Raw genomic sequence first — 23,060 nt, 5'->3', positions numbered from 1 at the left:
TTGGTTGGGTCCCGCCTCCTTACCTAAGTCAGAAGGGAGGCGGAACTAATGATACGAACCAGGTTTCCCAGCCGGACGGAAGAGGCGAGCGCACCGAGCGTCGCGTCGCGTCGCGGGAGCCCGGGACTCCCAAAGGGTTGCTCCCGCGACATGGCCTTCAATTTTGGGACTCCATCGGGCACTACTGGCACCGCTGCAGCCACCGCGGCACCCGCGGGTGAGTTAGCCCCGGATCTTCTCCCACGAAGGAAGGGAAGCCTTGGGTCCGCCCTCTCTGCCCCAGACTCTCGGGCTGGGGGATCCCGGGGTTGCCCTGGCGCGCGGGAGACTTTCGGGGCATTTGAAAAGGGCGGGCGGCGGCGGAGTGGAGGCCGCGGCGGGAAGGAGGGGGCCGCGGCGGGAGGAGGACGCCCTGGCGGGGAGGAGGCCCTGCCGCTGAGGCTCCACCTGGAGCTCGCGCTGCGCGTGCATCCCGGGGTGCTCGGCCTCGGAGGGTCGCTGCGGGCCGCCGCGGAGTCCGCCTCGGACGGGCCGGAGTTACGCCCCTCTCCCTCACCCGGGACCCTCCGTCCCTGTCCGCTTCTGTCTGCGGCCGGCGGGCAAGGCCGGGGAGCCAGACCCGCCCGTAGCTCCCTCGGTCCCAGCCCCATGTGCCCTTCGCCACAGGAGTTCGAGCTCCTTCTGTCTGTCCCCACCTCCTCGGCTTTCTTAACCTGTTTGGACACAAGTCAGGTTTGTTCACTTCTGTGAAACCTCTTGCTGATTCTTCTAATTCTTTTCTTGCTCTCTTTTCCTTTTCTTCTTTCCCCCTTTTAAAATTTTGTTTCTCTGCCTCCACGTCTATCAGGATTTGGTGGGCTTGAGACTGCCAACTCCACCGCCAGTGGGTTTAATTTTGGGGGTTTCGGATTAACTGCTAACCCTGCAGTGAACTTTAATATTGGGAATTTCGGTGTTTCTACCACCTCGGCGACTCCGTTCAATTTTGGTAACAGTCTGGCAAGTGCAGGTAGATACTGCGGGTCGTATGTGTAACGAGTGTCGGGAGCTGGAGTCCAAGAATATTTCGTGGTTTCTAGAGTTTGGGAAAGACCAGTAGTACTTGTCTAATAAGGGAAGGAATTCATTTCCTAAGGTTAAATAAAAAAGTATGTATTTTGACTGTCTTAAAAGATGCGGTTTTGGAAACTCTTGAGTTTATATTATAATGTTCTCTTGTTAAATTTGCATTTACTCGTACAGAATACATCTTCCAAATGATAAGAATTTGTAATGGATTTTTATTTTGAATAGAATGTATCTTTCAAATTATTCAGTGTATCTTCCAAAGTGTAAGCTCACCAGTTTTTCTGGGATTCTTGGACTCCTGCAATCATTTTTCGTTTTTCTGCATATTTCATGGGGATTTCATTTTATTGTCCATGTGTTTCCAAGAGAAACAAGTCTTATACGAACAGCAGTAACCTGTCTTGTTTTTTAACTTGTATAGTGTTTTTTTTCCAATCAACTTAGCACATTAGGATGCATTTCTATATGATTCAGAATTGTCATAAGAATCTCTAATTCTTTACTGGATTTTTGGGAAATTCTCAATGAGCAATTTAATTTGCCAGATAAATAATGAGTTTTAATCTGTGGATTGTTTGAAGATCATTAAATTTTTTCCAGAACATAAATATGATGGATATATATTTGCATTTAAAGTAGGTTTATGAGTGCTCAACATAAAATGACCCCTTAGGAAAATCTAGTTCCTCCGCTGCTCGTATATGAATTTACAGTCCATATTCTCTTCTGTTATGCTGCTTCTGCCCATGCCAATTATATGCATTTGGTAAGCATTACTTCCTAAAGCTTATTTATAAATAAGATATTTTGCTCATTTACATGCCACTGCACTGTGAATGTCACCTTAGTGTCTGACTTTAAAAAACCTTGAAAGCTGCTTGAAAATTCCAAAGATAGAATAACCCATTCGGATGTATTGGAGGTGGTCACATATCACTGCCCTTGGTATGTTTATCCTTATTTGCTTAAAATTGGCACTGGGTAAAACAGAAATCTTATTTTGAAATTCGTGTTTCAGAATAAAGCGAGCCATGTAATTCAGTAACAGTAAATAAACCTGTTTGTATATGCTTGAGTTCATGTTCATTTGAAGTTATCATTGTTAAGTTTTGAGTTGTGCAAATGTAACTGTTTTGATGACTTTTAAATATGTTAACGGCCTTCAACAAAGGGCTGATTATCCATTCGGCTTTACTATTCCTAATGAAACATTTTTGATATTTTGAAATATAAGAATAGAACCTATAAGTTAATAAAATACCTGGTTGTACTGGCTTGTGCAGCATACAGTCAACTCATTAATTTTCCAAATCAGGATTGTATTATTAAAGGGTTAAAGGAGTAGCATAGTGGTACAGTTCTTGGTTGCCTATTATTTGCAAGGTCTTGAGTTCAGTTCCCACCACCAACAAATAATATAGATTAAAATGCTTAAACTTTTTTTGAGACAGCATCTCACTGTGTGGCTAAGGTTCCTTTAAACATGTAATCCTCCTGCCTTAGCTCCCCTAGTGCTGGAATTGCAGACATGCGCCACCACACCTGTCCTGTGTTGCAATATTGATGAGTCGGTCTTACTACAAGAAATATATGGTATTAAAGTTAACATCCCAGAAAACCTGAAGAATAAAAATAGCATTTCAATGTATTCATATGTTAGATATTTAAGATTAATTTTGTCTAGACTTAGATAAAAATAAAATATGTCAGAGTTGCCCCAGCATAGAGCAGAGGCCCATGGTAGCTTGGCTGCCTTCCCTGACACTGCTTTCACTTGCTTTTCGCCTTTATCTTTTCCCTCAAGAAAGGCATTCTTATTCTGCAGAGGGAGAACTATTTTGTTTCTTTTGAATTGCTTTATACTAAGCAGAACTATAAGGTTCTGTAGAGGTCATCTAATTCCCCAAAATGAAGGTTGAAGCTGGCAAAACAGTCTGCTGACATGATGTGCTTGCCACTACTTTTTAAACACTTCAATTTGTTGTGAAACAAAGAAGTTGAACTGGATTTTTTTTAACTATAAATTTGAGCCATAGATGTAGCTTAGGGGTAGAGGACTTGCCTAGCCATGTATAAGACCCTAGGTTGACTCCCCAGCACTGCAAAAATCCCATTAATTTTACACAGAGGATCCAGATTTCCTGTTTCTGTTGGAGGAGGAGTGGTCCCGTCATTCTTGTGCAGTAGTGGGCTGCTGGAATTTAGGGACTGCTGACATTTTTGAAAACTTTGCTTTAAACAGCTCCATTATCAGTCAACAGCTCTTTTAATAGTTTAAACCTTGTAGACATTTGAGTTTGTAATCTCTGCTGTATCATTTTAGAGTTAAGGCAAAAGGTTTATTGTTTTCAACCATGTTACCCATTTAGTTAAAGGGTGTGTATTGCATAGTAGTATTTCTATTTAAAATACTTGGTCATTTATTTCTTGCAATATATTGACTTTTTAACTAGTACTGTAGGTTTTTTTTAATGATGTTGAAAATAAAGGGAAATTTATATTAATATTTATATATTTAGCAATTATAATTTGAAGATGAAATTGCCTTTATACAAAAAAACTTTGTATTTTTATCCCTTTTTAATTAGGTGGGTTTGGAGGATTTGGAACAACAACTACAACTGCAGGCTCTGCATTCAGCTTTTCTGCCCCAACAAACACAGGCAGTACTGGTAAGAGGTCATTTTAAGTCATTCATAAGAAGTAAATATGGTAGAGGTAAAAAGAATTTTTTTTTAACTTATGCAATTTTGATTTTTCATTCAAAGGACTAATCGGCAGTACTCAGAACAAAGGTTTTGGCTTTGGTACTGGTTTTGGAACAGCAACGGGAACTAGCACTGGTTTAGGCACTGGTTTGGGAACTGGGCTAGGATTTGGAGGATTTAATACACAGCAGCAGCAGCAGCAGCAAACTAGTAAGTATGAGGTTTTTAATCTTCAAATGGAAAGTCGTCCCAGTAATAGCATACATTATGGAGTGCATCGTGTGAAATACTTCAGCTTATCTTTTTTTTAAAGGATTAAATTATATGCCAAAGAATACCAAAAGTTACTTTTCATATTTATGCATGATAGGAACTAGGGAAAAGACTGGCTGATTTGATTGGGATTGTAACATCTACATCTTCAACAGTATTTGTTGGGTTTTGCTTTCTTGACATAGCCATTTTGATAAGAATAAGGTGGAATTTCAGGGTAGTTTTGATTTACATTTCCCTGATCACCAAAGATGCTGAACATTTTTGTGTTTATTGGCCATTTGTACTTGTTTTGAGAACTGTCTATTTTAGATTTACTTTTATTGTGGTGTGGTGTGGTGTGGGTGTGAATGTGGGTGTGGGTATATGCCATGTGTGTGCATATAGGCCAGAAGAGGGCATTTGAGTCCTTGGATCTGGAGTTAGAGGTAGTTGTGATTCCCAACTTGGGCCCTCTGGAAGAGCAGCAAGCACTCTTTACTGCTTGGGGGTTTTTTGTTTGTTTAGTTGTTTTGTTTTCTTTGTTTTTGAGACATGGTCTCCCTTTAGCCTCATTTGACCTGAACTTGTTATGTTGAGAGGCTAGCCTCAGTCTCAAAGAGATCTGCCTGCCTCTGCCTTCTGAGTGCTAGGATTAAAACGTGATTTATTTGTTTACTGACTGGATTATTTGTTGGTTTTATGTTTAAAGTTTTGAGTTTTTTATGTATCCTGGATGTGAATGCTCTGTTGGATCAGTAGCAGTCAAAGATTTTCTCCCATCTTCATTCTGGTAATTTTTTTCTTTTGCTCTGTACAAGCTTTTTAATGTCACACAATCTCATTTGTCAGTTCTGTATGTGTGTGTACATGTATGTGCACTTATATGCATATGCATGTGGAGGCCGGAGGTCAATGTTGGGTGTCTTCCCAATCACTCTCTACCATATTTTTTTAGATAGAATCTGATTTGGATAGGCTGGCTGGCTGGCAGGCCCCAGGGGTCTCCCCAGCACAGAGGTCACAGGTGTATGCTGCTGCTGCACCTGGCTTCTTATGTCGGTATTGGGGATCTGAACTCTGTCCTCATGCTTGTGTGGCAGGCACTTTATCCATCAAGCCTTCTCTTGAGCTCTTGTCTGCATCTTTTAATTGGAAAGTTAAAACTATTTACATTTAGGGTTGTTATTGATAGGTATATATTAATTTCTCCATTTTCGAGGTTTGCTAAATAATTTCAATTCTTTCCTAATTCTTATTTATCTATTCTAGTGCAATGTATTTGTTCCTAAGCATACTCCATGATTAACAAGTGCCCTTATGTCTTTGCTCTTCTCTCAACATTGTTGACTCTCGCCTTTAGTGAAACCTAATTATTCCTTGGATGTAGTGTTTGAGGCAGTAGCTCACTCTGTATCCTAGGCTGACTTGGAACTATGTAGCCCAGGCTGGCTTCAAAGGTGGGTAGAAACCCACCTTTCCAAGTACTGATGGTATAGGTATGAGTCGCCATACCTGGTTGAATGTACTGTTTTCTGTTTATTCTTCTCAGGTATAATTTGAAGAAAGATAATTTCCAGATCATTAAAAGGCCCTTAGTTACTGTTTTAAGGGCTTTGAATTTAACTTGCAAAGATTTGGGGGCTATTGTTTTGTTTTATTTTATTTTATTTATTTGTTTATTTTTATTTTATGTGCAAGTATTTAAGTGCACCCTTGTCATGTAGTGCCTGCAGTGGTCAGAAGGCGACATTAGATCTCCAGGAACTGAATGGTTGTTAGCTGCCCTGTGGGTGCTGGCATCTGAACCTGGGTCTTCTGCAAGAGTGCGAGCATCTCGTTGTTTTATTTTTAAAGCTCTGCTTGTTTGAAATGCAATCTAGTTGCATCATCTCTGAAACATCTAATCTCAGTATCTGCTTTGCTTTCCAACTTAAGCGATCAGTTTGTGTTTAGATACTGACTCAGATAGCCATGTTCTCTGCCTTTTACTCCAAAGCTCTCCATTTCTCTTCAGTCATAGTCCTTATTCTGCTCCTTGGTAATGTCTAAAAGTGTTCTGAGTCTAAAGTTACTAGTGTTAACAGCCCACACGCTATTGCTCATTTAGTCTGCCTTTCAACTGTTTCCAATACAGCTCCTTTTCTACTTCTCAGTGGCTTTATGGACAGCTGACACTTGTCGCTTTATCTCTCTTTGCTATCTTTGCTAAATACTTTTAACTAACAGTTCATGGCCTTCCATTTAGTGACTCTTGCCTGTGTGTGTGTATATGTGTGTGTGTGTGTGTGTTAGAATATGGGAATCTGAGGAAAAGCAGTATTTTGCCTACCATATCTAGGATCTGAATTTTATTTTATTTTTTTTTATAGCATTAGGTGGTCTCTTTAGTCAGCCTACACAAGCTCCTGCCCAGTCCAATCAGTTGATAAATACTGCAAGTGCTCTTTCTGCTCCAACACTATTGGGAGATGAGAGAGATGCTATTTTGGCAAAGTGGAATCAACTGCAGGCTTTTTGGGGAACAGGAAAAGGATATTTCAACAATAATATTCCTCCAGTGGAGTTTACACAAGAAAATCCCTTTTGCCGATTTAAGGTATTGTGTTTTTTTAATCTTCATTTAAAGAGTGTTTGTAAGAGAGAATGTTACTTTTAGATTAAAATTACATTGAAAAATGATGGCTTGGTTCTTTGGAACTTCTTGAGAATGGTATGGTTAATACTTTTATTTTGTAAAATACAGAAATTACTAAGTTAAAGTGATTTCAAAAAAATTTTTGTGTGGTTCAGCATGACCAGAATAGGACTGAGGAAAAAAAAGTGTTAGCAGAAGGGAAATTAATGGTAACCTGGTATAGTGTACATGCCTGTAATCCTAGCTTTCAGGCAATGGAGGCACGAGGATCTAAAGTTAAGGTTATCCTCAGCAACAGAGCAAGATAGGGGCTAGCCTGGGCTACATTAGACCCTGTCTCAAAACAACAAAAATAGAGCCAGCAAAATGACTCAGTGGGTGAAAGTTTGTGCTGCTAAGCTTTATGACTTGAATTTGAGACTCTCACCCCCAATCCACATGATGTGAAAGGAGAGAACTGACTCTTGTAAGTTGTCTTCTGACCTACACATGTGTGCTATAACATGCCCATGCCCACATGTAGGCACACACATACATGCAGAAATACAAATATAAATAAAAAATAAAAACAAAAGAAGGGGAAATTCAAAACTAGACTTAGGTGTATTCATTTAACACTGGTCAGGGAAGTGTATCCCAGCCTGTGGACAAGAATTTTCTTTGGCATGTATAACCCTGTTACTGTTGTTAGCGCTGGATGCCAAAGCCAGCAAAACAATATGGGCCATTTTCTTTGTTCTGCCTCACTGCCTACCAAACAACCATCTTGTTCTAATTTGACTTCAGATAATCTGTTCTTCAGCCAGAAGTATTTAGGTATACTTGTACCTAAAGTGTCTTTCTTTTTTTAAAGAAAACTCATAAGAGAGGATCTTACTGTACATAGCCCAAGCTGGCCTTGTACTCACTATGTAGCCAAGGCTGGCCTCAGGTTAATGATCCTACCTTAGCCTCTGGAGTGTTGGGTTAAAGAGATGTACCGAAACACCCAGCTGGCTGTATATTTTCCATAACAAATGAACGTACTACAGTCAAGTTTATACTTTACCTGACTTTCTGTTTCCATGCTTGTTTTGAGTTTTTGGTATTAGAAAATCAAATCCAGAGCCTCATGTGGCAGGTGTTCTCCCATTGAATTTCACCCCAACACCTTGGGACCAGAAATCTTTCACGTTAGACTTTTCAGATTTTGGAATATTTATTCGTATAGTGAGATATCTTGGGGATGGGATTCATGTCTAAACAGGAAATTGACGTATTACATACGGCTTATACATGTAGCCTAAAGGTCATTTTACATGGTATTTTCAGTGTGCTTGTGGACTATGACCCATCATCATAGGTGGTCAGATGTACAAGTTTTCACTTGGGCATCATGTTGACACACAAAGTTTTAGTTTGGAGTACTTTGGATTTTAGATTTTCACATTAGGGATAATTTTACCTGCATTCTTAGTACATTAGTTGAACTTTTAATATTATTGTTTAAAGATATACAATATTAAACATGTTGAAATGATAATTAAATGTTTTTCTTTTCCTAAAGGTTGATTTATAGTGCATGTAATTAAGTACATAAAGTACACATGAATGAAATTTAAATGCTTTAAATAGTTGCATGTAAGTGGGAACATAGGACAAAATTTTACTATCTATAAATGATTTTTAGCAACATGTAATTCCTCAAATTTAATATTGTGTGGTCTATTTCTGACTCATATTTAATATATAAATACCCTATATCATCATGTATTGTTACGTGACATTATAAAATGATACATTACTTGTATCATTTGTAATATGACAGTGTTATTATTGTACTTAAAAATATTTACTTGTAAATTATTTCTTTATGTAACGAAAACCTCATTTAGGATTCACGAATCAGAATATAACGAGATGAGTACATTCAGTCCATGACTCTGCAGTTACATTCATGTCGTGCACAGTTGTCTTGGTGTGTCAGAGATACCCCAAAATAAATAATGAAAAATTTCAGAGAAAGTTCTTTAGTTACTGTGTTGGAGAGGAAATTTTAGTTTCACTGTTTATGTTAGTCTTGTATAATGCTGTTTTTCTTTATAATTTAACTCAGGTACAGAATGATGGAGGAATCATTCCCTTCATCACCGTATTTCTCAGTTTAGCAGATACTATGCTATCTTGAACATTTGGTATCTATAAATATAAAATGTGTTTATATTTTTAATGTCATTTTGTCTGTTTCACAGGCTGTAGGTTATAGTTGTATGCCCAATAATAAAGATGAAGATGGGCTAATGGTTTTAGTTTTCAACAAAAAAGAAACAGATATTAGAAGCCAACAACAGCAATTGGTAGAATCATTGCATAAAGTCTTGGGAGGAAACCAGACCCTGACTGTCAATTTAGAAGGTATTAAGACATTGCCAGATGATCAGTAAGTATACATTAAATACACTGTTTATTCAGCAGTGGGTTTTGTTACTGCTGAAGCACAAATGAAGTCTCAGAGCAGGTTGTTATTTCTCAATTGATAATTATTAAATTTGTATAGAAATGATTGAAGCTTTTCTCTGTTTTGGATTTCTTATCTTATAGATGCTAACTAGTAGATTTTCATTCAGGAGCAGGAGGAAGCCTTGTGGCTGTGTGTAGATGAGTGCCACAAGGTGCTACTGGAAGCGTTCATTTTCTTATCACTCTTTTTGCTTTGTTTTGTTTTTATTGGATTTGAGACAGTCTTGCTGTGTAGTACTGGGTACCCAAGAGCTCACTATGTAAACCAAGCTAGCCTTGAACTTACAGTGCTACTCCTGCCTCTGCCTCCCAAGTGCTGGAATTACAAACATGTACCATCATGTCCAGCCTGATAACTCTTTATGTTCATTCATGGATGATGATTTTTTATTTCTCTTGTCCTACATAAATTTTCGACTTAGTCCAAGATACTTACTTTTGGATATTTAAGGTTAGATGAATTTTATCATTATTATTACTAGTAAGATATAATAACTGGATCAGATTGTACCTTTTGGGTCTTAATTGCAGAGAAGCAGCATATAAGTTTTGGTAGAGTGACCATAGTACTTAATGATTCTGGAAAAAAATAGTGAGAAACGTTTATATAGGACTATACTGCTGAGCACATCTTTAAAAAAGCATACTCTTGCCAGGCATGGTTGTGCACGCCTTTAATCCCAGCACTCGGGAGGCAGAGGCAGGTGGATCTCTTTGAGTTCAAGGCCAACCTGGTCCACATAGTGAGTTCCAGGACAGCTGGGGCTACAGGGAGACCCTGTCTCAAAAAAACCAAAAAAAAAAAAAAAAAAGGGCATGTCTTAATTACCTGCTTCGTTTTCACTTTCATCATTCAGGTTGATTTACAAGTGAGTATAACATGTAGGTTTACTTTCTAAGATTTAAGAAAAGCCATTTCCTCTTGTAAAAACCATTTGTGATTTCACCTAGCACTCTGTTAAAAACATGTTTTATGATCGTTGTGGCTATGGATTATGTGCTCAGTACTTCATAAATTATCTGTTTTCCTCTAGGACAGAGGTTGTCATTTATGTTGTTGAACGTTCTCCAAATGGCACCTCCAGAAGAGTTCCAGCAACAACACTATATGCTCATTTTGAGCAAGCCAATATTAAAACACAGTTGCAGCAGCTTGGTGTAACCCTTTCTATGACTAGAACAGAACTTTCTCCTGCGCAGATCAAACAGCTTTTGCAGAATCCTCCTGCTGGTATGTTGTGAGAGTCACGGAATTAGCAAAATAAAAGATTTAGAAATAAAGCTTACTCTCTTGGGAAGTGTTGGTTATTAGTGTGTGGGCTTATCACATACCTGCTTATTTGGAATGTAGTTTTGAATATTTGTATTATAATCAATTGTAATTTAAAAATTATATAGCCATATGTTTATTATAAATGATAAAGTTCATAATCTATTTGAGATATTTTGAGTTTTTAAAGCTTTTGTTTGAGTAATTAAAACTTAAATATGTTCATACTTTAAAACTGGCCTAATTAAGTAGATAAGTGATCATTCTAGTTTATTTCCCTTCCCCTACAAGTAACTGTTAATAGTACTGTTAATTCTGTTACTGTCTGTTAATCCTGTTATCTGTTGACTTTAAATGCAAGCATATATGTAGTAGAAAAGGATTCTGCACTGTACATTTACTGCAGCTTGCCTTTCTACTTACAGTATTAGTATTTTCATATTAGTACATGAAGATAAATTTTATTCTATTTAAACACTTTGTGATATTCCACACTATGCAGCAATTGGTATCTATGGAAATATGCCTTAGAACACATGGGTATATAGTTCTTTAGAATAAGATCTCTGGTAGCTGGGCATGGTGTGGTGCATCCCTGTAATCCTAGTCTTTGCCAAGTGGAATGAGGAAGACCATCAGTTTGAATCCAACTCGGAATACGTATTTGTTGCCAAATTGCCCTTCAAAGAAATTTCTGTGAATTTATAATAGTTTTTTGCTACTGGTGGCAGTGAATTAGCTTAAAAACTAATATTTAACCTGTATTTTCCTGGTAAGTAAGTTAAGTTGACCATCTTTTCATGCTTATTAGCTGCATGTTGTGTCTTTTGTGAATTACCTTCTTATAACTTTCACTCGCTTTCCATTAGCCTCGCTGTCCTTGTTTCTGTGGGCTCTTTCTATATTCTGAAGGTTAATATATTATCCTATCAGTTGCAGGTATTGCCTTTCAATCTGTATTTTTGTTTTCACTTTACCCTATAAAATTATTTTTACAATTATCATATTTGACAATAACTCCCCGTTAGTTTCTGAGCTTGATGTCTTACTTTAAGAAAGCATTTTCCATACATATAGAAAAACCAAAAATCTTTTTTTGTGTGTCAGGTGTTGATCCTATCATTTGGGAACAAGCCAAGGTGGATAACCCTGATTCTGAAAAGTAAGTGTGTGGTCATCTTCCTTTATGTACAGACTGATGTTTACTAGGAGGGAAGCAAGTATGGGCTATTCTGATTCTTAAATTGTGGAGAGTTATTTTCATTGCTTTTAAAAAAAAAAAAGTATCTACTTTGGTAAGGCAATGTAGTGTGGTGAAGCTAGCTAGAAATGAAGAAATCTGAATGCTAGTCTCTTAATTACATTTGCATTTAAATATGTTTGTGACTGAACTAAATTTCCTCATTGGTAAAATAGGGAGGTTGAATAAAGTAGTGTAGTAACTGCTGATTTCATTGTTGCATTGTTACATTTACAGTCCATGTAAAATTCATGAAATACTTCATTTTGTAGTAATAAAGGATATCAAAATTTATCTTGCATTTCAGATTAATTCCTGTACCAATGGTAGGTTTCAAAGAACTTCTTCGAAGACTAAAGGTTCAAGATCAGATGACTAAGCAACATCAGACCAGATTAGATGTAAGCATTCACTTTTCATTCTCTAGTCCTAAGAATAGATAGAATTATAGATGTTTTTACCATGTGTGCTATTTTTTCTTATAGGGAACCAATACACTGCAAATTAACAATTACAGTTATATATAATTCCTTTCTTAATGGCAGTAGCCTCCGCTTATCTAAATTTGATTTAACATTATAATATATTGAGTTCAGATTAACATATTATAATGAGTTCAGATTTGTAGCCTTAGTAGATTTATTCAAAATCACTTCCATATTCTTTTATCCAAATACTAAATAGGCCTGTTTAGCCTCTAAGCTCACACAAGATCTGTTGCATTCTCTGTGTTATGACATACTCCTTTATGTGCAGTTCTGGTTTCATTTAGACTGAAGAATAAAAAGCTTACTGTTTATAAAGTAACCCATTTCATTGTCAGCCAGCTCTGAATACAAGTCTCTTTTTTACACTGATCTAGTATCTGCCTTGTTACGGTTTATACCTGTTTTCCCTGGCATTTCTGAGTGTAGTCACTGTGCTTCCTTTGAAAGCCCCATACATATTTGAACATAATCCTTTTTCCTTTTCAATATCCTTTGTCCTGAAATTCCAGCATGGTTTCTCTTGTGACATAATTTCTAGACCCTATGTTAGGCTGTATACACTGAATTTATGAGTATCAGCTTCTTTTTTTAAAGATTTATTACTTTTTATTTTATGTATAAGTTTTTTGTCTGTGTGTATGTAAGTGTACCACATGTGTGCAAGTCCACAGAGGGCAGAAGAGGTCATTAGATCCCTGGAACTGGAGTTATAGATGGTTGTGAGCCGCCATGAGGGTTCTCTGCAAGATCAGTAAATGCTATTAACACTGAACCATCTCTCCAACCCTGAGTATCACCTTTAAAATAAATTTTTAGCCTTAAATTCACCATGTAGTCAAGGATGACCTTGAACTTCTGATCCCCCTGCTGCTACCTTGAAAGTGCTGAGGTTACAGCTGCATAACACTACACCTGGTAGGAATTGAATCTGAAGTCATTTCATCCATGAATATGCTATAGCTCTTTAACAGTGAGGTCTTGTATGTCCTTTTAAATAGTTTCCAGATAGTCTCTTTTAAAATACACTTTCTTTTTAGGCTAATTTTAGATTGTTAAATAAATGCTGTGGATGGTTAACATAATCACCTTATTTTTTTCCCTTCATAATGACCTGGAGGAGTCTGTTTCATTAAAAGGTGATGGAAACTGCTTTGTGGCACAGGCCTATCCTATGTTAGTTACTTGGGAGGCATCAGCAGGATTGCAAGTTCAAGTATATTCAAGGCCAGTCTGGCATGTAGTGAAGTTCTGTCTCAGTATGATAAATGAAAAGATGTGGTGTGAATCTCCTAGAGCAGAGGAAAACAATACATTTGTGGTCTGTGCCTGAGTACAAGTACATAGTTCTGCCTCTCATGACCTTGTAGCTTGGAGTACTCAGTCAGGATGTTTGTGTTACCATATATGAGAGACAAACTGAGCTATAAAGGAAACGAATAGAGGGTCTACAGGCTGGGTCTTAGTTCAAGATTCTGTCTTTTTAGCACAAACCCACAGAACCAGGTGCTACCACACAAACTGCTTCCTGGAGAAAAGGAATGCCTTGGTGTCATTTCTGTGTACATAGCACCTACAACAAACAGAAGTGGGAATACAACTCAATGGTAGAGTGTTTGTGTAGCATATGCCAGGCCCTAGGTTCAATCCCTAGTACTGTCCTTGTCTCCCAGCCCAGACAAAGGTAATCCACACAGGTAGACATTATACAATGCCTTGCACAATCTTCTTGTCCTCCTTAACATGCTAATAATGACCAGTGGCACAGCGTAAGTGATTGTGATAGAGATAATTATGGAACTTAACCTGATTGGGATACTTTAATGTAATGAAGAGATTTTAACCTATTCTTGAGCTGAGGAGATAGTTCCTTCTATAAAGTGCCAAGCATGAGGACCTGAGTCCAGTCCCTAGAACCCACATAAAAAAGCCAAGCATAGTGGTACACTCTTGTAACCACAGTGCCGGGGAGGCAGACAAGCATATCCCTGAGGCTCACTGGCCAGCCAGCTTAGGCTACTTGACAAATTCCAGGCCAGTAGGATATCTGCCTTCAAAAATGAAAAAGCTGATAACACTTGAGGTTGTCCTCTGGCCTATACACATAAAGCAAGCATGTGCACCATTACCCACATGAACACATGCATGTTCTAGTGCACACACAGATTATCCTACTCTGTTAAGATTAAGACATTCTAAGGTAGAATACTGGGATTTTAAGCCAAGCAGAGAGCAAATCAAAGACCAGGAGGCAAAAAAATTATTCAGTTTTAGGATTTGTATCATTCCTTTTTCTCTCTGCTCTGACTACTCCTCAGGTGTTCTGTAACATGTGCCGGACTCTACTCTCTAGCTCTAGTAGCTTTGGGTTAATTTTCTGTTAAGCCTAAGCCCCCCATCCACATCCTTTTACAGATTTTAACTTTTTCCATTCAGCCTGATTGTTGGTTCTATTCCATAACATTACTTAAAATTCCTTATTTCTTAAATGCATTTTTTAAAAAGAATATGTTGTCACATCAATAAATATCCTAAAGTCTAAAATAATCTTTGAATGGTGCCTTTTAATTTTTAGATATAAATGGGAGGATACAAAATGCAGAATTAGCAGGCTGGAAAGGTGACTCAGGGGTTAAGAGCATGTACTGCTCTTGCAGAGGACCTGAGTTTGGTTTCTAGCACCCACATAAGGTGGCTCCCAACTGCCTGGAACTCAAGCTCCAGAGACCCCAATGTTCCCTTCTGGACTCTGAGGGTACCCTTCATATGTACATGTAGACACACACTTATACACCAAAAAAACAACAACAAACATATATATAAAGATAGGGTCTTACTTTGCAACTTTAACTGACCTGGAACTCTCTGTAGACCAGGTTGGCTTTGAACTCACAGAGATCTGCCTACCTCTGCCTTCTACATGCTGGGTTTAAAGGAATGTGTCACCATGTCCAGCAAATAAAAATAATAAATCTTTAAAAACTATTTAGAATGCTGAATTAAGGCAAAGTGTTTGAGAGATAAACCTCAAGACTATCTTAGAATTAGATGTTACATGTAAATGTGCCTATTAAATGGTGGTTATAGCCTACTTGATTTATCCTAAAAACATTTCTTTCAACAGATCATATCTGAAGATATTAGTGAACTACAAAAGAATCAAACTACAACTATGGCCAAAATAGCACAATACAAGAGGAAACTCATGGATCTTTCCCACAGAACCTTACAGGTAGTGATTGGATTCGTTCTTCCCCCTTCCCCCAGTGTTCATAAGATGCTAATGTGAAATATGTGCCAAGTAAGAATTTTTGTAATAGGAAAAATACTAATAGGAAATAGCCTGAAACTGGAAGTACCAAACATTCCCAGTGAGATCCAAAAGTTAGAGGAAAGATCTTATGGGGTGCAGGAGGAAAGTAAAAATATTCTAAAATACCCATCTTAGTAACAGTGGTAACAAAACTGAAAGTATAAACTATCATCGAGGCCAGGTGTGGTGGTGCGCACCCTTAATCCCAGCACTCGGGAGGCAGAGGCAGTGGAATCTCTGTGAGATCCAGGCCACCCTGGATATACATAGCTATATACATAGCTAGTTTCAGGCCAGATGGGACTACAGGGAGAACCTGTCTCAAACCCCACCCCCACCCCTCCAAAAAACCCAACTTAGCATTGTGATACATTTCATATACCATACAATCTATTACCTTAAAAAGAATTTCCATACCTCTTGGGAGGCACTCACATATTTACCTCAAACCTACCATTGCTAGACTAAATGTATAACTTAGAGATTGAAGAGATACTTACCAGAAAGCTAAATACTTTACATCAAAATTGACAGCGGCTGGGGGTTGGAGAGATGGCTCAGCAGTTAAGAGCATTGTGGGCTTGCTTTTGCAGAGGACCCAGGTTCTGTTTCCAGCACCCATTGTGGCTAACAACTACAGTTCCAGAAGATCCAACATCCTCTCCTGGCCTCCATAGACATTGCATGCATGTAGGCAAAACACGCACAAAAATGAGTAAAAACAATTTTTTTAAATTGGCTGAGACTGGATGTGGTGGTGCATGCCCATAATCCTAGCACGTTGGAGGTGGGGACAGGAAGGATCAGAAATTCAAGGTTACCTACATATCACGTTTGAGACTACACTTCTCTACATGAAACTTTTTCTCAAAAATACAAAGAAATATTTTTGTATAACATCTTTCATTATTCTTGAGTTCAACAGAAGTAAATTTTTCAAAGAGCATTGATTTGTTTTTTTTAGCTGTAGTGTTAGCATATATATTATACAAGGTACAGAATAATTTGATAAAATCTAATTAGAATGTAGGAAAAAGATGTGTAAAGACAGTTTACAAACACAAAGTACTTGTTTTTTATTGTTGGTTTTGTTTGTTTGGTTTTGGTGTTTTGAGTTTGTCTGAACAGGGTCTCAGCTGTGCAGCCTAGACTGATTTGGAACTCTGTTTGTGGCCTAGGCTGGCCTCATTGTGCTCCTTCCTACCTTGGTCTCCCAACTGCTAGGATTGTGGGCATGCACTCACTGCTACACCCAACTTTACAAAGCACTCCTTAACCAAAGATGCTCTTTAATTTACTAGGAATCAGTGAATTGTAAATTAGAAAACATGATCCTTTTACACTCACCAGGTTGGAATCTTTAAAATAACCACCAATTTTCCTGAGAGCAGTGTGGGGTAAAGATGGTCCTCATGTGTGGCTTGTTAATCTAGACTGTTAGGGTCTTTTCGGGAAATCAATCCGGCAGCTTTTTAGTCTATGACATAACATACTTTTAACCCCAGTAGTTGTATTCTTAGGGATTTATACTAGTAAAGTTCTATATACAAAAATGTTTATTACATCATTTTTCATAGTCAAAACTAGAGCTGGACATGGTGATACGTGCTTATAACCTCAGCACGATGTTCTCAATTTCTGTGCCAGCTTAAGCTACATAGAGAAATCCTGTCTCAAAAAAAAACAAAAACAAAACCTAGAAACAAAAAGTATGCCCATCAAAACAGTAATGATAGATGATTATCTAGTAATACATGAAAAGGCATGTACTCAACATACTGGAGCTATAATTCTGAAGGATTTTCGTGACATTTTAATTAACTTTAATAATAAGGTATAAAACCCCCTTTTTTTCTGAAAACTAGTGGATAAAAGCCATTTTATATTTATGAAAAAAGACAGGAGCATGGATAAACGTTTGGAGGAACTTGCCCTGAGTCTTCACAGGGAGGAGCTGGGGCTGGAGCTGGGGCTGGGACTGGGAGCAGGAGCAGGAGCAGGAGCAGAAGCAGAAGCAGAAAGCCTGCCCTTGATGGGGCTGGAGCTGGGGCTGGGACTGGGAGCAGGAGCAGGAGCAGGAGCAGGAGCAGAAGCAGAAGCAGAAAGCCTGCCCTTCAGGGCAATGAAAGACTCTTAATGCATTGTTAGGTTCGGGAGCATGTCACAGCATAATGTATATAGTATGGCTGTGTTTTGGGTCTGTGTGTACATGCTCTGTATGTTTATGTGAACAAAGTATAGGAAAATGAACTTCAGCACTGTGTGTCTTGAGAGTATGAAAAAATAAGCCTTTTGTGTTCTTGTATTATACTTATGGTTTTACAGAAAGAACACTTGACTCTGAAAGCCTGTAAATGTCTAAAACTGATATTGCTACCTGTTTTATTTATTTTGAGACAAGTTCTTGCTCTATAGCCCTGGCTTGGTACCCAGCTGTGTAGCCCAGGAAGTCCTCAAATGTGCAGCAGTCCTCTTGTCTCAGCTTCCTGAGTGCTAGGATTACAGATGTGTACCACTATGACCTACTGTTTAGAAAGTCATAAAATTCATAAGTTTCAAACAATCGTCTCCCTCCTACTGTTGCCACCCTAACTGTTAAGTATATACCAGTGTATTTGATATTTCTAATATGGATCAAAGCATAATTCAGATCTTGGAACTATTAATCCCCCACTATATTAATTTTCCACGAGTTTTTATCAGCAACTAATTGTAATAAGACCACTTGTTTAACTGATAATGATTCTGTTAGATCATCTGGTATGATTTTTGTTTGGTTGGGTTTTTGCATAGGTCCTAATCAAACAGGAAATTCAAAGGAAAAGTGGCTACGCTATACAGGCTGATGAAGAACAGTTACGGGTTCAGCTAGATACTATTCAGTGTGAACTAAATGCACCTACTCAGTTCAAGGTAAGCACTTCTAAGTCTATAAAGCTAATTTCAGATGGATAGTATTAGAAATAAAATCTAAGGTCCAAGGAACCCACAAGGAACTGCACAAACAAAATGTGGACAAAGTGAAAGTAACTCAGGCAGGCAGCTTTTACTTTTGCTAAAGGATGGGTTGTATCATTTGTATTGAGCCAGCACACCCAAGCCAGAAGTTTAAAAGGTTTTTATTCTACCCAAGAGTACTATCTCTTTTCCCCATTGTCTAGAAATTGTCCTCACAATATTTCACTGTTGACTAGTTGTAAAAGAATCAGTGTAAAGGAAATGAAGAAGGGGGGGAAGGGTTGGCCTCAGGCCATCAGGTTCTGGAATATATTGGGGCGGGGCGGAATGTTAAAGATTTGAATTCTTTGTCCTAAAGACTGATATTTAATATTTTTTGTAGTATGAAGAAGTGTTAAGTATTCTTCAAACAGGAATTATGTATAGTTGTGTCTTAAGCATTTGTTCTCATTTAAATTATAACTTCCTAGCATGGTGGCACACTCCTTTAATTCCAGCACTTGGGAGGCAGAGGCAGGCAGATCTCTGAGTTCGAGGCCAGCCTGGTCTCCATAGCAAATCCAGGCCAGCTGGGGCTACAGGGAGAGCCTATCTCAAAAAAACAAAAATAGAGTCGGAGAGATGGCTCAGCAGTTAAGAACACTGACTGTTCTTGCAGAAGACCTGGGTTTGAATCCCAGCACCCACATGGCAGCTAACAACTGTCTTTAACTCCAGTTCCAGGAGATCCAACAGCCTCTTCTGTCCTCCATGGGCATTGCACAACACGGGTATACTTACCTACATGCAGGCAATACATGCGTACACATAAAATAAAAATAATAAAATAATTTTTTTAAAAAGACCAAAATAAATAAATTATAACTTCCTTTCTAAAATAAATCCTCAGTTATGATTCCTTTGACTAGCATTATTAGTGTTTTAAATCATGTACAGAGGAAACACTGTGGATTTTAACTGATAGTTTTGAAACCATCCTTTTAAAAATAGACACTGCCTTTAGAAGTAGTTGCAGTTGTTAGCAGTTGTTTTCTGACTCATTTTTAGGGTCGGCTAAATGAACTGATGTCCCAAATCAGAATGCAGAATCATTTTGGAGCTGTGAAATCTGAAGAAAGATATTACATAGATGCAGATCTGTTACGAGAAATCAAGCAGGTAAGTGTCACAAGGGTCACTGAAGTGCCCACTTACCACTTCGTTAGGATGTCTGTTTTCCTCAAATAACAGAAATTAAGTGTTGATCGGAATTTGGAGAAATTGGAGCTCTCAGACATCACTAAAGAACATAAAATAGTGCAGCTTGAATAGAAAACACTGGTTCCTCAAAAAAATGAAAAGTAGAATTATCATTTCATCTGGCAGTTGTACTTTTTGAAATATATTCAAGGAGTTGAATATATTCAGAGAACTGAAGAGTTATCTGTACATATGTGTATATAGACACATAGTGGAGTATTTCTCCCTCCTAAAAAGGAGGAAGGAATTCTGGCACACGCAGCAGCATGAATAGACCTTGAAGTAAGCCAGGCACACAAAGACAAGTGTTATGTGATTCAACTTCTGTGAAGCATAAAGAGGCAGAGTAGCTGCCGCTCAACAATGTCGATGCACTTAACACCCCTGTACACTTAAATATGGTCCAACTGGTACATTTTATGTTAAGTCACAGTTTGCCACACTAAAGCTAAACATCCTCCCTCCTGCAAGGATGTATCTGGGTTATACTAGAAGTGCCAACATGTAGGCAGTGGCAGCACTGCCATCATTGGAAATGCAAATCCTCCAAATCTACTCAATCTGCATTTCATCAAGATCGAGAATGATCTGTGTGTATATTAAATTGAGAAGCAAGGATTAGAGATGTAGCACAATTGAGTGCTTGCCTAGCATGTACAAAGCCCTTGGTTGGGTTAATTCCCAGCAACCACATAAGCTGGATGCTATAGCAGACACCTATAGTCTCAACATTTGGGAGGCAAGAGGATCAAAAAGTTAAAAAGGCCAGCCTGGGCTACATGATACCCTGTCTGCGAAAATATAAAAATTGAGAGGCAACTTTTCTAGACCACACCTTCCCATACTGCAGGCCACATGTAACTTATAAATATGTTATTGAGCCCCTTATCCCTAAGGGACCTGGCTGGAGGTTGGGGTAGTCAAAACCTCCAACCATTTAAGGTTATCTTTGAGTGAAAAAGTGGGAAGCACTGTTCTAGCCTATTGCTGTAAATGCAGATTGGTGTAATGAAAGCTATCCAGTTGTTGTGTCTAAAGAAAACTGTATTGAGATGGTAAATTTTTTGGAACTTGGATGAGGCTACTGGCCTACCCTAAGGCTTTTTTTTTTTTTTTAGGCTGTGACTGTGGCTGTCATAGAATTCACTCTGTAGACCAGGCTGGCCTCTAACTCAAAGATCCCCCTACCTCTCCCTCTCAAAAGTGCTGGGATAAAAAGCAACACCACACCCAGCCCTCAGGATTTTAAATGGTTGTAAATGTCATCATCAAATCCAGTGTTAATGTGTTTTAGAATGGATATTATTGGAAAGGGTTCTTGGAAAGCATATAATTAATACTCCATTGTTTAAGTACTTGAAATAAAGCAAACTGAGACAGATTCTAACCATTTTGAGACAGAATTATATTAATTTACAGAGGGAAGAGGTAAGACTAACACGAGCACCTCCCTTTTAAAACTCGATAATCAATGTCTGTTTAAGGGTAGAATCATGACAGCTACTTTACTTTTTGATCTAGGCAGATTACTTAAGCTTTGTCTGTTTAACAATAAAGTAGAAATGATCTTGGTAGCCCAAAGGGTACTCAAAAGAATCTTCAATGAATTAAGGAACTACCAGTAAAAACTTCAGTGCCTTACTACAAGAGAAGGGCTGACTTCTCAGTGCTAGTAGCAGCTGTAATCACCATCATCTGCACCACCAGCCCAGTATACATGCAAAGCATAAAAATTCTACTTTAAAAATTGTTTTGCCTAGTTACCTATATTCAAGCACTTTCTCTGAGTTCTATTTTAATATACTTTTGGTTCTGTTTCTGGTCAAAGGTTGATGAAAGGAGCAACTTTTTAAAAAACACTTTAAAGATACTGATGTAAATTTGGTTGATTTTACTGTTCTATGGAGTACATCTTGTATTGTTGATCATAGTATTATGATCAACATAATAGGCCAAGGTTTAAATATGCATGCTTGTCATATTTAGTATGTATAGTCTTCTGAGTAGCTTGCAGTTTAACAAACATGCGTTTTGTTTTGTGTTTTCATTCACTCTAGCATTTGAAACAACAACAGGAAGGCCTTAGCCACTTGATTAGCATCATAAAGGATGACCTAGAAGATATAAAACTGGTTGAGCATGGATTGAATGAGGCCATCCATATCAGAGGTGGTGTCTTTAGTTGACAGCAAACTTGTTTCTGAGATCTCTAAAGTGCATCCTCTTACCACAGGCCTTCCTTAAGATGACCACATGGGAGAAAAAGGATCCTTCCTGGCTGGGATTTTTGAGGTTACTGACAAATTACTGTTACTAAATCTGAAATGGTCACCTCACAGCTCTTCAAAGAAACCTTTCAAAAACTTGCATTTTAAAAAAGTACATAATTACCCAAAGTGTATGTACTGTCCTACGTTTTATAACAGCGTTAACGTAATTATGGTGTTTAATGATTATTCTCCGGTCTTTCTTCCTTAGCAAAAATGAAGTATATACTTTATATATAATAAAATAAACTGTATGATTATTTGGCTGTTGGAGACTTGTACTTCAGAATGTAAATGTACGTCAGTTTTTATATGTAAATTCATCTATGGTAGAAGTAAAGAAAAGCCCAAAGTATTTAATGATTTATGTGGTTTCCTTTTTGTTCTATAAAGAATTGAAAATATATTTTTATATTATTTTACTTATTTGGAATTTACAGACCATACCTAAACAATTAGGATATAACAATTACCATTTTTGCAATTTTTTTGTTTTTGTTCTTTTTAAAACTTTTTATTTCTAAAAATGAAAACTTTAAAATAAATTGTTCCATTTGTAATTTTATGTAATTCTGCCTGATGCTTTATTTGGCTTTTGGGGCGAGCCCACTTATATCCACACAGTACTAATTCATAATCATAGTCTGGGAATTTTAATCTTAGGTCTTATTTTCCCCACAATGCAGCAGTGCTTTACTCAAGAAAGATTGTACTCTTGGAGTTATGTGACCCAAGAGTGAGCCCAACCTCCTCTCAGAACTGATCCTGTTTTCTCTCATAACTGTCCTCCTGCAAAGGGTGCATTCTATGTATTTGAACAGTATATCCTGTGCGATATGGGAAATGAATGAGGAATTTGTCCTGTCAGGGGAGAATCTGACTTGTGTGACACTCTCCCGCTCCCCCCCCCCCATGCACTGACTAGAACAGCATGCAAAAACCAGAAGCACAGTGCTGGAGAGATGGCTCAGCAGTTAAGAGCACTAGCTGCTCTTGCAGAAGACCTGGGTTCGAATTTCAGCACCCACATGGCAACTAACAAACAACCACCCATGCTGCAAGAAATCAATGTCCTTTTCTGGCCTCCCAACACCCACACATGCATTCACATACATACATACAT

At 38.1% G+C, this 23,060-nt stretch overlaps 1 protein-coding gene across 2 annotated transcripts; it reads left to right on the top strand.

Annotated features, from left to right (window-relative positions):
• Positions 1 to 41: 41 nt before the first annotated feature.
• Positions 42 to 22,499, top strand: Nup54 (nucleoporin 54). Of its 2 annotated transcripts, XM_008843501.3 has the most exons (13): positions 62 to 217; positions 848 to 1,009; positions 3,657 to 3,740; positions 3,837 to 3,986; positions 6,401 to 6,627; positions 8,898 to 9,085; positions 10,200 to 10,396; positions 11,543 to 11,597; positions 11,983 to 12,076; positions 15,285 to 15,392; positions 18,267 to 18,386; positions 19,479 to 19,589; positions 21,728 to 22,297. In XM_008843501.3, exons 1-13 carry the CDS (start codon positions 151 to 153, stop codon positions 21,854 to 21,856), a joined length of 1,692 nt encoding a protein of 563 aa, XP_008841723.1. In that variant the 5' UTR covers positions 62 to 150; the 3' UTR covers positions 21,857 to 22,297. The 2 variants fall into 2 exon arrangements, with proteins under 2 accessions (XP_008841724.1, XP_008841723.1); XM_008843502.2 differs by lacking the exon at positions 848 to 1,009 and having other exon boundaries at positions 42 to 217; positions 21,728 to 22,499.
• The last annotated feature ends 561 nt before the right edge of the window (positions 22,500 to 23,060 follow it).

The sequence above is a fragment of the Nannospalax galili genome, unplaced genomic scaffold, assembly GCF_000622305.1.
Source record: "Nannospalax galili isolate Female #2095 unplaced genomic scaffold, S.galili_v1.0 scaffold800, whole genome shotgun sequence".
Taxonomy (NCBI): domain Eukaryota; kingdom Metazoa; phylum Chordata; class Mammalia; order Rodentia; family Spalacidae; genus Nannospalax; species Nannospalax galili.
Note: the sequence above shows the minus strand (reverse complement) of the source record. Positions and strands in the feature narration are given on the sequence as shown.

What these genes read in the sequence shown, in the direction of transcription:
- Nup54 (XM_008843501.3), top strand. Translation starts at nt 151, where the DNA reads ATGGCCTTCAATTTTGGGACTCCATCGGGCACTACTGGCACCGCTGCA. An exon ending in TTTGCAGAATCCTCCTGCTG is followed by an intron (nt 10,397 to 11,542) that starts GTATGTTGTGAG and finishes TTTGTGTGTCAG; the next exon opens with GTGTTGATCCTATCATTTGG. An exon ending in TTTCCCACAGAACCTTACAG is followed by an intron (nt 15,393 to 18,266) that starts GTAGTGATTGGA and finishes GTTTTTGCATAG; the next exon opens with GTCCTAATCAAACAGGAAAT.